The following is a 16,849-nucleotide window of genomic DNA, read 5'->3' on the forward strand; positions in this document are numbered from 1 at the left end:
CAGCGCTTTTGAAGCACCATGGCCAGAAGTGGCTTAATGCTAATAAGGCTCTGAATATTCAATTAAACACCTCATTAGTAATCTTTGAAATATGGCTATTTCGAAGATTTGTGCCCATGCAGACACACCTGTATATTTATAAATTCTTAGTTTTAATTCAGCAATGCCTTATTGTTGAAGAAGCTTTGTTCCAGGCTGCTGTTGCAGACAGTGCTTTGTCAGCAGGAGAACTTCTGCTAGCATAGCTGTCATCTTTCAAAGAGGTGGGGTTTTTAAACTGATGGTGAGCCCTCTCTAACTGACATAGAGCATCTTCACCAGATGGACTACAATGGTGCAGCTGTGCCATTATAACGCTTCTAGTGCAGACTAGCCCTTAAAAAATCTTGTAGGTGCATGAAAACTAATGTGTCAGAACAGTGGAGGCAAACACACTGCTAACCCATTAGTAAATCCACAAGGTTTCATTTGAGCAGCTTTGAAGCAATAATGCACTTTCCCATGAAAACTTAAAAGAAGAGGTGAAAAAAGATTCAGTTGGTATGATGGAAAGGAATGTCAGACACTACTTTGGTCAGACATTCCCATTCAATTTATTTCCATTACCCACCAGGGTCATTTACAGGCCATATGCACTGGCTATTTACCAAGAGGGTTTAAGATTAAGTTTACTGCCTATTAGCATTTCTGAACTATCTATATTGTTGGAATGCCATAAAAACATGGAAGCAATACAAAGCAGCTATAAAAACTTTATTATCTACATAGTTTAAACTTTCTACACAGTAGTGCTCTTTGTTATATTTTTCTCCCCAACACATATACTGTATCTCCAGAGCTGGCTTATAATTGCCCTTAATAAGTCGTATTTTCACTTCATTTGTGAGATGGCTAATTATGCAATTTTTTCTCACCCCTGTTTCAAATCACCAAGGCTATTTGCATGAGCCTGGTGAACAGATCTGGTTGTTTTTCACCAACTTATATGTATTTGTGTACTCACACTTTCTCTGTTACCACACATTGCCAAAAGCATATGCATATATACACTGGGAGAAAAGAACAGAGCAAATAAATCTCTCCACTAAATCACACAAACTGAAGCTTTAGGCAACAGTAAAAAGGGTTACTAAACTTTCTACAGCTGTAGTTTAATGAGATATGTTGCATGCATCCATTCCACAATTGTAAGAGGTTGTTTTTTTTTGCTCTTTTTTAAATCCTTACTGGTACCCATAAAGGTAGCAGAGTGCCCTCTGTTGTTTCACCCACCATGCACAGGACCAAGCTGCTCCCAGCTTCTTTCAGGTCATCCTACCATACTGAGTTTGGCAGAGAGGAAAAGGAGGGTGGATCAAGGAATGGACATGTGAAAGACATCTTGAAGAACAATAGTTACAAATAGGTTAGTAACAGTTTTTTCTTCTTCAAGTGACTGCACATGTCCATTCTACTGTAGATGACTCATAAGCAGTCCCAAATAAATGTGGATTCAGAATCTATTTGAACAATCACCAGCTTTCCAGAGGGCTAGGACTTTGGTGTCTGGTCAGTTATGGATGACAGTACTGTAGAGTCGAAGATGGCATAAGAGGCAGAGGCCCCATGATAACACAGTATTCTGAAAAGAGCAGACTGATACCCATGTCACTGCTCTACAGATCTCTGCAACAGGGATATTCTTGAAGAAGGCAACAAATGAGGAGATTGATCCTTGTGGAGTGTACGAACTGAGTCTGAAAAGGTCGTGCTGATATTTGGTAACATTGTCTGATGCAATTCGAAATGCTCTTAGAGAATCTTTGGGCTGATACTGGTAAGCCCTTGGACCCATCTGCCATGGAGTATAAAATTCTGGGAGGCTTCCTGAAGGCCCTTATCCTATCAAGGTAGAAGGCTAGGACTGTCTTAACATCTAGATTATGAAGTATAACCTCCTTGTTGTCTGGGAGATGGCCTTCAGGCAGACTGGAAGGTGAATCAATTGAATCATATGAAACAGAAGGTTACCTTTGCATGTAGCCTATGCATAACTTTATCTGGATAGAATACTGCACAGTGGGGATGCACCAGCAGAGCTGCTATCTCTCCTATTCTTTTGGCCTGGGTAATTGCTATCTGGAAGTCTGCTGTCACTGATAAGTTCATTAGCAAACAGGTGGTCATGGGTTCAGAAAGAGTCAGCCCTTTCAGCATCCATTTTAGGAAGCTGAAGTTGAAGGAAGAGGTTTACTATACACCTGAAGAAACTTTCAGTGATGGTGAGGCAGGCCAGGTGAGAGTACCAGCTGTGTCTTGGCCAAGCTGGAGCAATCAATATGACATGAGCTTTGTCCCTTTTTATTTTTAGTAGGACCTTCAGCTGTAGAAGAAAAGGAAGAAGGTTCTTCAGAAGCCATGAGGAAAGTCTGTATCTCTGGGGAGGAGAAAAGTATCACCCAGGGAGTGGTATCTTATCCCTAATGTGGAGCAGGACCCTGGACATTTCTTGTTCTGGTAAGTGGTGAATGGGTCTATGGACACTAGTCCACACTGTGTGATTAGAGTCATGAAATACTGATGGGTATATCTCCCATTTGTGATCATGTGGGAATCTGTGAATGAGATTATCTACTACTGAGTTTGGTGTGCTTGGGAAGTAAGTCACACACAAAGAGACATGAGAGATGAACCAGTTCCATAATCTCATTACGTTCATGCATTGGGTGGGAGCTCTGCCTTGTCACCTCCACCTCAGTGGTTGATGCAGTACATGCAGGCTATGTCGTCTGTTAGGATTTGTGTGTGCAATCCTGCAATCAGCAGGAGGAAATGGATGCAGGTTTTCCAACAACTCTCAACTCAAGATTGATGTGCAGGGGTATCTCAGTATATGACTATTTGCTTCTATTGTGAGATTGTTTGGATGAGTGCCGCACACTGATAATGAGCAATGACACTGACATCTTAAAATGGGGAAAGGTTTTGCACACATTGGTTGAGTCCTTCCATCAGTCTAAGGAGTGTTTGATCCTGATGGGCACTGACAAGGGTTTCTCCAAGTTGACCCTCTTCACTCTGTAAACCAAACTGAACTACAGTTGAAGGCTTCATATAGGGAGTCTGGAATGTGATATCACTGACATGCCCACTGCCATATGTTCCAAGAGTTGGAGGCAGAGTCTGGGCAGTATGCATGGATAGTGATAGGAACCTGTGTTGAGGTAGGAGAGCTTTGGCCTGAAGTAGGTTTACTTTGGTCCCTATGAATTCCAGATGTTGCACTAGAGTGAGGGTTGACTTCTGCATGTGGACCCAGCTCTGTAAACAAGTGTGTTATAGTGTCGATGATATGCTGAGACTCCTGCAGAGATTGGATTTAGGAGACAATTGTCCACGTATAGAATCACAGAACACTTGAACTGGAAGGTACCTTGAGAAGTCACTGAGTCGAGTCTCCAGTCCTCATGGTAGCAACAAGAGTTGTCTAGACCATCCCTAACAGATGTCTATCTAACCTGCTATTAAATATCTACACTGGTGGAGATTTCACAGCCTTCCTAGGCAATTTATTCCAGCGTTTAACCACCTTGACAGGAAGTTTTTCCTAATGTTCAACCTAAACCTCCCCTGATGAAGTTCAAGCCCATTGCTTCTTGTCCTATTCTCAGAGGCCACCGAGAACAATTTTTCCCCTGCTCCTTGTAACACTCTTTTAGATACTTGAAAACTGCTATTGTGTCCCCTCTCAGTCTTCCTTTGTCTAAACTAAACAAGCCCAGTTCTTTCACTCTTCCCTCGTAACTCATGTTCTCTAGACCTTTAATCATTCTTGCTGCTCCTCTCTGGACCTTCTCCAATTTTTCCACATCTTTCTTTCTCATTGGCCCACAGAGAATTTTCCAAAGGGGAGTACTCTGGATTGGTAATGGTCATGTCCAGACAGAACTTGGGAAATTGTGAGTCAGTAGATTGACATGTGAAAGTAGGTGTCCTGGAGTTTGAGGACCAAAACCCAGTGTCTTCTTGTTCCAATGTTGGAATGATCATTGATAAGCCAGATTATATAATTTTTTTTCCAAGTGGATGTTGAGGGATATGACCATCCCCCTTGAACAATTTCTGATGGGTCTTAAAATCATCAGAAAGGGTCGAAATAGGATCCATCACAATTACCTCATCAGGAGATGGAGAAGAGGATGCCAACAGTACTGTGGGATAGTCTGGTTCCTGCTGCTTTTTCAGATGGTCATGAGACAGATCCCAAATATTTTCTGTGCCAGGCTTGGTACTAATGCTACGGTGCATATATTACCTATGCTCCTGATGGCCAGTAGATGGAACTTGATTAAGTGGCTGTGGAGACTTCTCTAAATGACAGCAGGAGCCTCTGGCAGCAGAGAGGGTCACTGTTAGGACAGCCTTATCACAGGAGTGCCAGGACTTGAAACCGGGAGAGCTCAGCACGTCTTTGGTACTGAGGCCCATTCCCAGAACAGGTGCTAGAACCACACAAATCAAAATTGATATACAATCTAATTATACAAAGACCACTATTTACAATATTTGCCTAAAGACTTGCATAAGCAAAGAGAGAGAGCTCCAATAATCATCCTGGATGGTAGGAAGGAACTGAGGAAGGTCAGGGCAGCTCAGCCATTTATGCATGTGTGAGGTAGCAAAGGTCACTCATGTGACCCAGCTAAGAGAGAATGCTTCAACGATTATGTCACTGGAGCACACAAACACCTAAAGTAGGATGGACATGTGCAATCACCCGAAGAACATATCCATCTTACATTACAATAAGTGTTCTATTTACATTTTTAAGTGACTGTAGAGAAAAAAAAAACACTATGAAATTTTTCAGAAGCAAGCACGTAAATAATTTGAACCAAACCGCTGAAAGAATCTTTCTGTAAACCACATACAAGAAATTAATCTCTCTTCATAATCCAGTGATCTTTCCAGCAAACAGCATGTACAAATTGTAAACTGCAGAAACTCGGTATGCCTTTAAAATCCATTCATTCGTCAACTTGTTTATACTTAATCTTATACTGCAATTTGAGAAAAAAAACGAGAAAAAGAGAACACTAATGAAAAAGCTGAAGTGTACAAGCAACTAAAAGATACAAGAAAACAGGTTACTTTTATATTAAAAGGGTTTTTCAAGTAATTTTCCTTTTCTTTTTAGATGAAAGCAAATTTGTTTAACTGTGTTTCTCAGTCATGCCGTGTTGAAGTTGGATTCGAGACAGACCAATTTCACAGGAATTATTAGTGCTGGCCCAGAGAAAATTATGTCACAAGATCAGCTTTTGTAAACAGTAATTCCAGAGTTGTTTCATTTTATTATCAATCTTAATTTTTAAAGATACAAATTAGGAAAGACAGAAATGCTAAAGGTTTATGGACAAAAGTTTTAAACAGGACTACTTAGATAGTCTTGGGTCTCAGCTACCAAGAAGAGATGGGCTTGAATCTTCTTCACACTTCTCAGATATTTGGCCCTTTGAGGCAACAGTAGTTCATGCCTCCCAATTCTGAGAGCAGCTGTCAGCATCCCAGTACACAGTCTAGAACATTCCGTTTCTGTGCTGAGACAACTAAGAAGTAGCTCACTCCCTAAACTGCAAACATTTTGAAATTTCCAATAATTCTAAAGAACTGCTATGCTAGGACAAGACTATCAAGAAAAACCTGTCACCAAAAATGTTATTTCTCTTCCCAACTCACAGTACTTGGATGGATGAGTAGAAATACAGTCAAATGACATTTTCAGAGAAACAGATTAACAGGTGAGGAATTACTCTTCTATGAATGATGACATACTTACTGGTTTCTCACTCTTGTATAACAAATAGCTCAACTCAAGTGTCTACAAACCTCCTTTGACTGCAACTGTAAAATGACGCTCTCCACCCGCTAATAGGAGATACAGCCATCACAATCAGTTCTAGACTCTCACTTCTTTGGACTTCAAATTCAGTTTGGCTGGAGTTTTCATCAATGTTATTTTCATCAATTGCCCTATGCCCCAGAAGAGCTACACATAGCACCTGTGTCCTATATTTTAACTCACAGAGCTGAAGATGCCTTTGATTTGTCATGATGTTCCTGAGGGGGCACTGATGTACTGTTATTTGAGGCAGCAATACAGGTGCTAAAAGCAGGTCAAAAATCTTTGAAAGTTAAGGTAAATTCTGGCCTATCTGTCTCATAGTAGGTTGATGGAGATCCAAGTGTAAGAATCCCATCAAGTTTTCTTTAGAGAAATTATTTAATACTATAGAAAAACTCCAATGTGATATCAGAGCTACATATGAAATGTGAGTTAGAATAAAAAATAAAACCTCCCCTCCTCAAAACCTCATTCTTCTTTCAACTTCTTCCTTAATTCTCTGTGTTTTTGATTTCCATGACTTCCTGCATAGATATTTGTAACAACAGCTTCAAGCAGATTTCACTAAAGGATCAATTAAGATCAGATGATGGGATCTAATACAGAAAATTCTTGTGCAAATATCAGCCTTAATATAAATAGCCTCCAGCAGGAGCAGTTTTGTTGGGCTGTGACAGCAAACACTGATACTGCCTAACAAGTAGGTCAATAGAATCAAAGAATCCTAGGGCTGGAAGGGACCTCAGGAAGTCATTGAGTCCAGCCCCATGCCCAAAGCAGAATCAACCCTAACTAAGGCTACATCTGCACTAACACCAGAAGATCGATCACTTATTCGATCTTCTGTGACGCTGTTTTACGCATACACAAAATGGCATGTTCCAGGGTCAACATGGATCCCGGAACTCCTCATGAGCTGCAAGGATTAAGGAAGATAGACGGGAGGACCACCAGCCAGCACTTTGTCAAGCTGGGACTTAATAACCTCTAGGGATGGAGATTCCACCACCTTTCTAGGTAATGCATTTCAGTGCTTCACCATTCTCCTGATGCAATAGTTTTTCCTAATATCCAACCTACACCTCTCCCTTTTCAACTTTAGACCATTGCTTCTTGTTCTGTCATCAGTAACTACTGACAACAGCTTCTCTCCATTCTCTTTAGAGCCCCCTTTCTGGAAGTTGAAGGCTGCTACCAAATTGCCCCTCACTCTTCTCTTCTGCCAACTAAATAAGCTCAGATCCCTCAGCCTCTCTTCATAGGTCATGTGCTCCATCCTCTTAATCACTTTCACTGCCTTTGCTGGACCTGCTCCATTGCATCCACATCCTTTCTATACTGTGGGGGGGAGGTGCGGAACTGTACACACTGCTCCAGATATGGCCTCACCAGTGCTGAATACACGGGAATAACAACTTCTCTAGATCTTCCAGAAATGCTCCTCCTAATGCACCCCAATATGCCAATAGCCTTCTTGGCTACAAGGGCACACTGTTGACTAATATCCAGCCTCTCATCCACTGTAATCCCCAGGTCCTTTTCTACTGCACTGCTACATAACCAGTCAGTCCCCATCCTGTAACAATGCTTAGGATTCTTCTGTCCCAGGTGCAGGACTCTGCACTTGCCCTTGCTGAAAATCATCAGGTTACTTTTGGCCCAATCCTCCAATTTATCTGGACCCAATCCCTACTCTCCAATGTATCTACCTGTCCCTCTAGCTTAATGTCATCTTCAGATTTGCTGAGTGTGCAATCCATCCCCTCATCCAGGTCATTAATAAAGATGTTGAACAATACCAGCCCTAAAACTGATCTTTGGAGCATTCCACTCCACTTGAAACTGACTCCCAACCAGATATTGAGCCATTGATCGCTACCCTTTGGGCCTGACCATCTTGCCAGCTTTATACCTACCTTTTATCCATTTATCCAATCCACATTTCCTTAACTTATGAGCAAGAATATTGCGGGGAAACTGTAAGAAAAGCTTTGCTAAAGTCAAGGTACACCACATCCACTGACTTCCCCATGTCCACAGAGCTAGCTACCTCATCATAGAAGCTAAATCAGATTCGTCAGGCATGACTTGCCCTTGGTGAATCCATGTTGACTACTCTTGATCACTTTCCCTTCTTCCAACTCCTGTAAAATGGATTCCTTGAGGGTCCCCTCCATGATTTTTCCAGGTACTGAGGTCAGGCTGACCAGTCTATGGTTCCCTGGATTGTTTTCCTTTCCTTTTTAAAAGATGGGCACTATATTTGCCTTTTTCCAGTAAACCGAAACCTCTCCTGATCTCCAAGAGTTTTCAAAAATAAGGGACAAAGGCTCTGCAATGACAATACTTCAGCTTTTCCCAAATCATCTGTCACCATGTTACCTCCTTCATCTAGTAATGGCCCCACACCCTCTCTGATCGCCCCCTTATTGTTAACATTCCTGTAAAAACTTGTTACCCTTCACATAGCCGCAATTCCAATTGTGCTTTTGACTTCCTGATTACTCCCCTGCATTTTCTAACAACATATTTATACTCTTCCTTAGTCATCTGTCCAAGCTTCCATTTCTTTTATGCATCCTTTTTATTTTAAGCTCACCAAGGATTTTCCTGGTAAGCCAAACTGGTTACCTACCATATTTGCTTTTCGTACTGAGCATCAGGATGGCTTGTTCCTGTGGAGATGACTGGTGTAGAAGGGGAAACCAATGAGCTGGCTTGCTAAGCCCAGCAGAACATTTAATTGGCTACCTGATATTGCGTCTCATCATCCACAGTGAATGCTTCATATTTGGTGTGCAGACATCCACTATGTTGATGCACTCCCTGATTACTGCAATCTAAATACTTGCCTGTGTACACCACTAGAGGAATTGGTTTCATATGACAGTCTTCATGATTGTATTAGGAAACAGAGGGATTGTTCAAGTCCTACAAATAAGCCTTCCTTTATTACAGATCCAAGCATCTGAGGACTACATAGTATTGCTGACAAAGGGTATTCCTAGTCCAAGGATTTCAGATTGGTGATTTACAATTTGACGCAAGAGTTTGAGGGGTTTTACAGTTACCCAGGATATCCTCATAGCATTGACACTTCCAATTACTGGGGACAAATATGAGTATTCCCCTCAAAAGAGCTTACTCTTTTAGCAGGAGAACTGATGGGAGTCAATGGAAAAAGCACGTCAGAATATTAGATCTTATTCATGGATTCACAACTGGAGAGTGTACAAAGGAAGCCTCTAGGGAAGTACATTTAGCATAAGAGTGGTTGTCAAAGTAGGGACCTTATTTCTGCTTCAAAGACATCCAGGGTTTAAATGAATAAATGAAGGGTGGTATTTATTAAGAGAATTCTACATTGTCTTAATTCAGGCATGCCCTCAAAAACAGGATTTAAGATTAAGTAAGATTAAATATATGTTAATGCGAATTATATGCACATAAAAGGAAGAAGTGACACCTTATTTTTTGTGTGTGTAATGCAAAAAAACCATTTGATTTAATTTACGTTTTGAATTCTGTCTTAAGAGAAAAATGAAATACATACAGCATCTGTGACTTCTATTTCATACACCTTCTGGAATGTCTCCCGTTCAAAGAAAATAAGCTTCCCATTGCCACCTCCTTTCTTAACAGAGGTGCCTGTGACAATTAGCTTATCATCTGGGCTAAAACAGCAATCTGTCCTGTAGATAAAATAAATCATCATACTGAGCACACCTGTAATATGTTTATGGAAATACCATTACAAATACACAAACAAAACTTCAAGCCTTTTATCTGTTACAGTTAATATAGAAGCGTTTTACAACATATTGTCAACGGCTTAGCTACGTCTGACAACCAAAATCATACATACCAATAAAACTATGCACAACATATCTCAATTTGGAAACACTAACAAAAATCCCTCTCTTGTGGAAGTTTTGTCCAAATTTCAGCACAGGAAACAAACAATAAGCAGTTTCCAAATCAGTAAACAAGTAAGTGGGCCATGAAATCTGTTTTCACTGATGAAATATCTGTCAAAATAATTCCAAACTGCAACTGTAAATCCTGGGAATGAGAACCCAGCTCACCAGACCCTGGACAGCTGACATTCCCACACTGCCACCAGAAGGCCGTGCAGAGGTGCAACCAGGGAGCGCTGTGGAGAGCAGGCACCACATGAAGTACCACCCACAGTGACAGCTCCTTGCAGTCCTCTGATAGGTCAAGTGACCCTACTTAATGCAGGGATTGCCTCAGGAAGTGTCTGGGAACCCACCCAGGCACTGGTTTGCTGCAATGGCAGACTTTGTCTTGTTTCCTGTTCTCCAGTCTCCGACTCGGACTGTGATCCTGACTGAAGCCTATATGCCCTCTGACTTCCAGTCATTGACTTCAGCCTGACTGATCTTACCTCTCGAGTCCAACCTGCTACTACTTCTGATCTCCAGTGTTCAACCCTGGTCTCACTCTGACCCTGACTCTTGTTTCTGGACTCCAGCCATGCAATTCTTCCAAATCCTGTCCTGTGACTCCCAGCTTAGAGGAGGAGTACACTTCCACTCAATTATAGCCCTTAAGGCAGACTACCTACAACTTGGTCACTTACAGATATTGTAATCAGATGTTCAAAACTGTTCTACAAACCGGGGCCCTGGGCTGCAGCCCCTACAGCCCTTCTGTGCTGTGGCTCTCTCTGGAGGAGTAAAGGGGAGGGAAGAACATCTGTGCATTGCTGTTCCCTTCCTGTGCTGCTGCTGCTGCTGCTGCTGCTGCCCCAGCTGGAGCTGTATGTGTTGCTGCCAGCAGAACTTGCCTGTAGACTCCACCCCTTTATACCCATTGGCTGGGAATCACAGACAATGGGAGTGGTGCTGGCAATGGGAGTGGAGGTACCTGCAGGTACAGGGCAGCATGGAGCCACCTAACCCCACCAGGAGCTGTGCTGGGTAAGTGCATCAATCCCCTTCTCCCTCCTGCACCCCCAGCAGACCCTGCATCCTCATTTCATTCCTGTGCCCTACCCCCTGCACAGATCCTGTCTCCACAGTCTGCTCCTGAACCCCACCTCCAAGCCAGATCCCACCCCTGCACCCTACCTCCCACCCAGACCCTGCACCCTCAGCCTACTCCTTGGCAGCCCCTTCCTGTGCACTGAATCTCTCATTTTTGACCCCACCCCAGAGCCTAGGGGACCCTAAAGCTGTTAATATGGCCCTGGCCAGGGAAGGGAACAGAATACTAAAGCACAGTGGACTATGTGATAAAAACAAACACGTTAGCTGCATAATTCTTAGGAGGGCTAGTTAGGGAGCAACAAATTGCATAAAAAGCAAAGCAATGGGTGAGGGAATACTGAAGAGAAGGAAAGGGAATGTGACAAGACAGAGGAGTGGAAAGAGGGGGGAAGTTTAGGGTGAAGTGAGAGACGTGAAGCAAGAGCATTGGTGCAAACAGCCAATCTGCACAGGTCAGACGAAATCCAGTCAATACTGTAAAAACTTGTCTAAATAAAAGACAGTTACCTGTTCTGCAACTGGTGTTCTCCAAGATGTGTTGCCTATGCCCATTCCAAGTTGGGTGTACAGGGATGCGCACCCAGTCGACAGAAACTTTTTGCCCTAGCCAGTAGCCATAGGGTCTGTGTGGCACCCCCTGCAGGGGTGCTGGCATGGCGACCAATATATGCACTGCCCGACCCCACCCCCCCCGCTCAGTTCCTCCTTGCCTGCCACTCCGACAGTGAGGAAGGCGGGTGGGTTTTGGAATGGACGTGAGCAACAAATCTCGAAGAACACCAGTAACAGAACAGGTAACTGTCTTTTCTTCTTTGAGTGATTGCTCATGTCCATTCCAAGTTGGGTGAATACAAGCCAGTGCATAAGAGGTGGGGCCAGAACCCCGAATGGACTGCAGGAGAGCCCTGCCCACCGCAGCATCTTCCCATGTGTGTTTGGTCAAACTGTAATGTGCTGTAAACATATGAACTGAGGTCCAGGTGGCTGCCCTGCAGATGTCCTGGATAGGCACCTGCACCAAATACGTTGCCTGTGTTCTAGTGGAGTGTGCCCTAATCGGCGGGGGGAGGAACCCCCGCAAGCTTGTAACACTCCTTGATGCATGTCACTATGCAGGAGGAAATCTGCTGGGAGGAGACCAGCAGGCCCTTCATCCTATCAGCAACTGCCACAAAGAGTTGCTGTGTTCTTCTATAAGGCCTAGTCCTATCCATATAGAAGGCCAACACCCTTCTAATGTCCAAGGTATGTAAACATTGCTCCCTTGGGGAGGCATGGGCCTGTGGGTAAAAAAACAATAGGGAAATGTTTTGGTTAACACGGAGACCACCTTAGGTAAAAACGCGGGGTGAGGTCTCAGTCTAACCTTATCCTTGTGAAACACTGTGTACAAGGGGTCCACTGAAAGTGCCCTCAACTCAGATACCTCCTGACTGAGGTGACTGCCACCAAAAACGCTGTTTTGTAACTCAGGAACAGCAGGGAGCAGGTAGCCAGGGGATCGAAGGGGGCCACCATAAACTTGGCTAATACCAAATTGAGATCCTGCGGGGGCAGTGGTGCCCGAACATGGGGTCTTGACTCTTTCTAAACCTTTCAGAAATCTTTTGACCACAGGATCTGAGAACACAGAAGATGTTCCATGACTTGTGTGAAAGGCTGAGATAGCAGCTAAGTGCACCCTAACTGAGGAGAGGGACAAGCCCTCCTGTACCAGACCCCATAAGTAATCTAAAATCAGTGGGATGGGGGCTTGCGAAGGAGACGGCCCTCTGTGAGACACCCACACCGAAAACCTTTTCTCCACTTAGTGAAATAAGTCTCCCCCGTGGAGGGTTTTCTACTATTTAACAGTACTCCCTTTATGGGATCCTAACAGGCTCCACTCTCCGCTCCTGAGGGAGACTCTTGAGGCTTAAGAGCCACCTCCATTAAGAGGACTTTAAGGCATTGGGCCCTATCTTTCAAAGTTCTGGGCTTAAAGGTCTTAAAAATTGGACAGTGATCATGCAAGCGTCCTTTCCCCAAGCAAATCAAACAGGCTGACTGGGCATCACTTTGGAGACCACGTTTGATGCATTTTGAACAAGTCTGGAAGCCTGGGGAGCCAGGCATTCCCTGGGGCGAGGCACCAAAGGTGATGGAAAGCCCCACCTTGACTATTAGTTAAAACACTAAGTATTAAAACTATTTACACTTCTTCAAGAACCATTTACACTACAATAGGCTACTAGCTGAAGATTTGAGCAGAGAAAGCAAGAGCTCCAACAACTGGCAGTGTGGCAAGAAGGAACTGAGCGGCAGAGAGAGAGAGAATATATGTGTGTGTGTGTGTGTGTGTGTGTGTGTGTGTGTGTGTGTGTGTGTGTGTGTGTGTGTGTGTGTGTGTGTGTGTGTGAGAGTGAGAGAGAGAGAGAGGGTGCATTTATGAGAGAGAGAGAGAGAGAGAGAGAGAGGGTGCATTTATTGGTCATCATATTGGTGCCACTCCACGGGCCACCGCACTGACCCTAACGCTACTGGCTAGGGCAAAAAGGTTCCGGCGACTGCCGGGCACACCCGACTTGGAATGGACACGAGCAATCACTCGAAGAAGAAGGTTCCTGCTTTGATTCTTTCTGCAGTTATTCCTACTGGCTGGAGAGTCTGGCTGGTTTGTCTGCAGTTTTTTCCCAAGTTTGGATGTTGGGGGTTAGGGAGGAAGGTGCCAGCACCATCTCCGACTGTCTCCTGACTGCTTGAGAGCGAGTGTCTACTCTGAACAGTTCAGGATCCAGGGTGGCCCCAGACGACCCCTATTTTCTTCTTCTAACTCCCACTACAGCAGTCCCTCCTTTGGCTGTTTTTGCAGCTGCTTATACTGGAGAGGGTAAATTAATAAAGTACTTACATTGGGAAGAAGCTGGACAGACTGTCAACTGAATTAAGAGGTTTTTTAAATTGCCTGATATCCCATGTTTTTAATGTATCATCTCCTATGAAACAAAACACAAATAAATGACAACAGTTAGCACAAGAGTTGAGAACTACATATTTGTAGAAATTTTATTTTGTCCAGAACCCAAAAGCTAAATAAATCAATAAAAAAGGCAGAAAAAACTTGCAGCATACTTAAGGGTGTGGGGGGCGAGAATGCTACGTAATGGCTTAAAGTTCAAAGATGAGAAGTACCACCTGTAATGTTCCTTACTGTATGCTTCAGTTACACTGTCATGGAATTTTCCTCAGTGACTAAATCCTCCCAATACCTATTGTAGGACTTTTAGCTCTTTCTAATAAATTGGAAACTCCATAAGCCCTACCCCTTCTTGTGCTTGTGGGGTTTTGAGGCTGTAAGATTTTTTTTTTTGCGGGGGGCGGGGAGGGAGAGTTATAAACTTAATTTTCATTGACTTTTCACAAGCTAAATCACAAAGGTTAAATATGGAAGGAAGAGTTCAAAAGTTATCTAAGATACGTGAGCCAGATTATGGCTCATCCTATATCGGTGCAAAATAGGCAGAGAGAACATAAGGCATTCTCCCCTTTTCTTTAGCACACACACAACAGCCAAGTACCTGAAAAAGGGTAAGGAAAAGTAGACAGAGAGTAATCCCACTTTCCCAACCCACTTTCTCCACCAGCCAACTGAGCAGTTACAGATGGTAAACAGGCTTCCCCTACTACATGGGTACCAAAGCTGCAGCATGTATTTTCCCACTCAGGGACATATGTAAGGACGGCAAGCAGACACATTCAGTCAGCCACGGCACAGAACTGCTCCAGCGCCAGCAAGCCTTGGGTCAGGGTAAGAGATGACAGTTCTAGCCCTGGGACTGCAGAGGGAGCTCCAGCTCCTCCAGCCACAGAGAGTGAGCAAGCTCCATCAGCCCCAGAGCCACAGAGGATGAGGGTCAGGGTAGGGGAGAGAGCCAGTGTCACCTGCTCCCAGGCCACAGCAGGAAGAACCAGGTCCTCCAGCCATGTGTGGTTGGGGGAGAAAGGGCAGAATGCAGCTCCTCCAGCCACAAAGGACACAGAAAGTACCCCCTGCAAAAGCAGCCACCTTTCTATTTCTGTGTAAGCTTCTACTGAAAGTCTGAGTGAATCAGCCAGAATTCTTTGTGGGGGAGACACAGCAGGACAGCCCTTTCCATAAATTTGTGACTGTAAAAGCCAAAGCTATTTCACAATAAATCATTTATAACAGTTGTCATGTGTCTTTGAAGAATGTGGTACGAAGCAGCAGGTCAATCAAAGTTATGCTATTTATTCCTTTTCGGCAGTTATGTTGTACAAATCCTATGTCAAAAAAAGATTAGTTACCTGTAATTCTTGTTTGTACAGAGACATGTAGGCCTATGGATTATCACTCTGGAGTCCATATTTCCAGCAAGAAATGAGAAATACTCTAAGTTCTGTAAGTTTGAGTCTCTAGGGCACCAAGAGGTTCCTGCATATTACAAAACCCTCACTCAGGCAACTAGTTGACTTCTTTGTATTCCAGGTCAGTTCCTTACAAAGGTGAGAAGAAAGACTAGCAAATAAAAGTCAGTTTAAAAAGTACGAGATTAAATCTATATAAGTAGTTACGGAATTCTCCTGAACTCTGGGGGGAGGGAGGGAGGGAGGGAGGGTTGGGTGAGCTAATAATGCACGGAAATGCATGCTACCAGAGTGCAAGAATTAGAAGGGAGTCATTTTCTTTTCTCCAGATATTCATCACTGTGGATTCCCAATCATGGAGACAAAAGAGCTTAGAATGTAATGGAAAAATTGGTAACAGAGTCTAACAGAAGAAAATTCATGTAAGCAGCATGTCTTTGAATGAAAAAAGCAAGACTGTGTGTACAGTTTGTGTATGAATAAAATATGAAGGACTTAGATACCTCTAACATGAAAGCTTGTTGAAAAGGTAGCAAATTTAAATAAAAATATTTTGACCTTAGTAAATCTCTTATTTGTGAAAAAGGTGGAAGAAGGGGAAATGCATGGGCTCTGAATTCCCCATCCTGGGAAGGTCTATTTATTTTAGGATTTTATAATAGTGCCCATCTCAGGACTAACAAAGTGTTTCTTTCTATAACATGAAACAATTATTGTCTAGATGCTAAAACTAAAGCACCAGTGCTTCGTTAATGTATGCAAAGAACACCATTTGGCTGCTTTGCAAACTTCTGGGATAGGGACAGATCTGAGGCTAGTATCCAAGGCTGCTCTCTCCCTAATGGAATGAGCCTTGACATGATCTTTAAGCTCCACACCTGCCAGGCCATAGCAGGGACAAATGCAAACAGATATTTAGACACAGTTCTCTTGCTAACAGCAAAATCTAATTGTATTGGTGTGAAAAGAAGAGGCTGGAAAGACTTTCTCAGGGCATTGGTCAGCTCCAGATAAAAGTCCAAGGTCATTTTCACATTAAGTTTACGGAGATATCTTTGTTGGGAGGCATTAGCAAATGCAAGAGAAAAGTTGTTAGAATGACTTGGTCTTTAAGGCAGAACTCTTCAGAATAAATTTAGGATGCATCCACAGAACGACTTTATCAATGAAAATTTCATATTAATCTAGATTAGACATTGGGGTGCCCCGAACTCATTCAAAGTTGAAGTCACTGCCACCTGTAAAATTACTATATTACCCCACAACACCAGGATTTATTTAATAACGATTTCTAAATGCATCAATCCCTACTGGAGTAGAGCAGCACTGGTCTACTTTCAATTAATTCATGATGAACTAATGTAACTGCCAAATGAATCCACGCAGAATAAGTTTTTACATTTAACTTCAAACAAATAAAGAAGGCAGTAAAATTTTTAAATGGGCATTCATTAGAATTCATGTTAGGCCTGAGTGGTTAGAGCATTGGCCTTGTGAACCCAGGGTTATGAGTTCAATCCTTGAAGGGGTCTTTGAAGAGTTTGGGGCAGGTTAGACTTAAAAAAATCTGTCAGGGATGGTGGCAGGT

The 16,849-nt window shown here is 43.1% G+C and overlaps 1 protein-coding gene across 1 annotated transcript in view; it reads right to left on the bottom strand.

Moving 5' to 3' along the window:
- Window positions 1-16,849, bottom strand: part of WDR70 (WD repeat domain 70) — a 191,226-nt gene that overhangs the window by 20,935 nt on the left and 153,442 nt on the right. The window contains exons 12-13 of the mRNA XM_074995637.1: window positions 13,787-13,871; window positions 9,438-9,576 (exon numbers count right to left, since the gene is read on the bottom strand). Of these exons, the coding sequence (XP_074851738.1) occupies window positions 9,438-9,576; window positions 13,787-13,871 (224 nt within the window). The remainder of the gene's footprint in view (window positions 1-9,437; window positions 9,577-13,786; window positions 13,872-16,849) is intronic.

This window comes from Carettochelys insculpta, chromosome 5, assembly GCF_033958435.1.
Source record: "Carettochelys insculpta isolate YL-2023 chromosome 5, ASM3395843v1, whole genome shotgun sequence".
In the NCBI taxonomy this organism is placed as follows: domain Eukaryota; kingdom Metazoa; phylum Chordata; order Testudines; family Carettochelyidae; genus Carettochelys; species Carettochelys insculpta.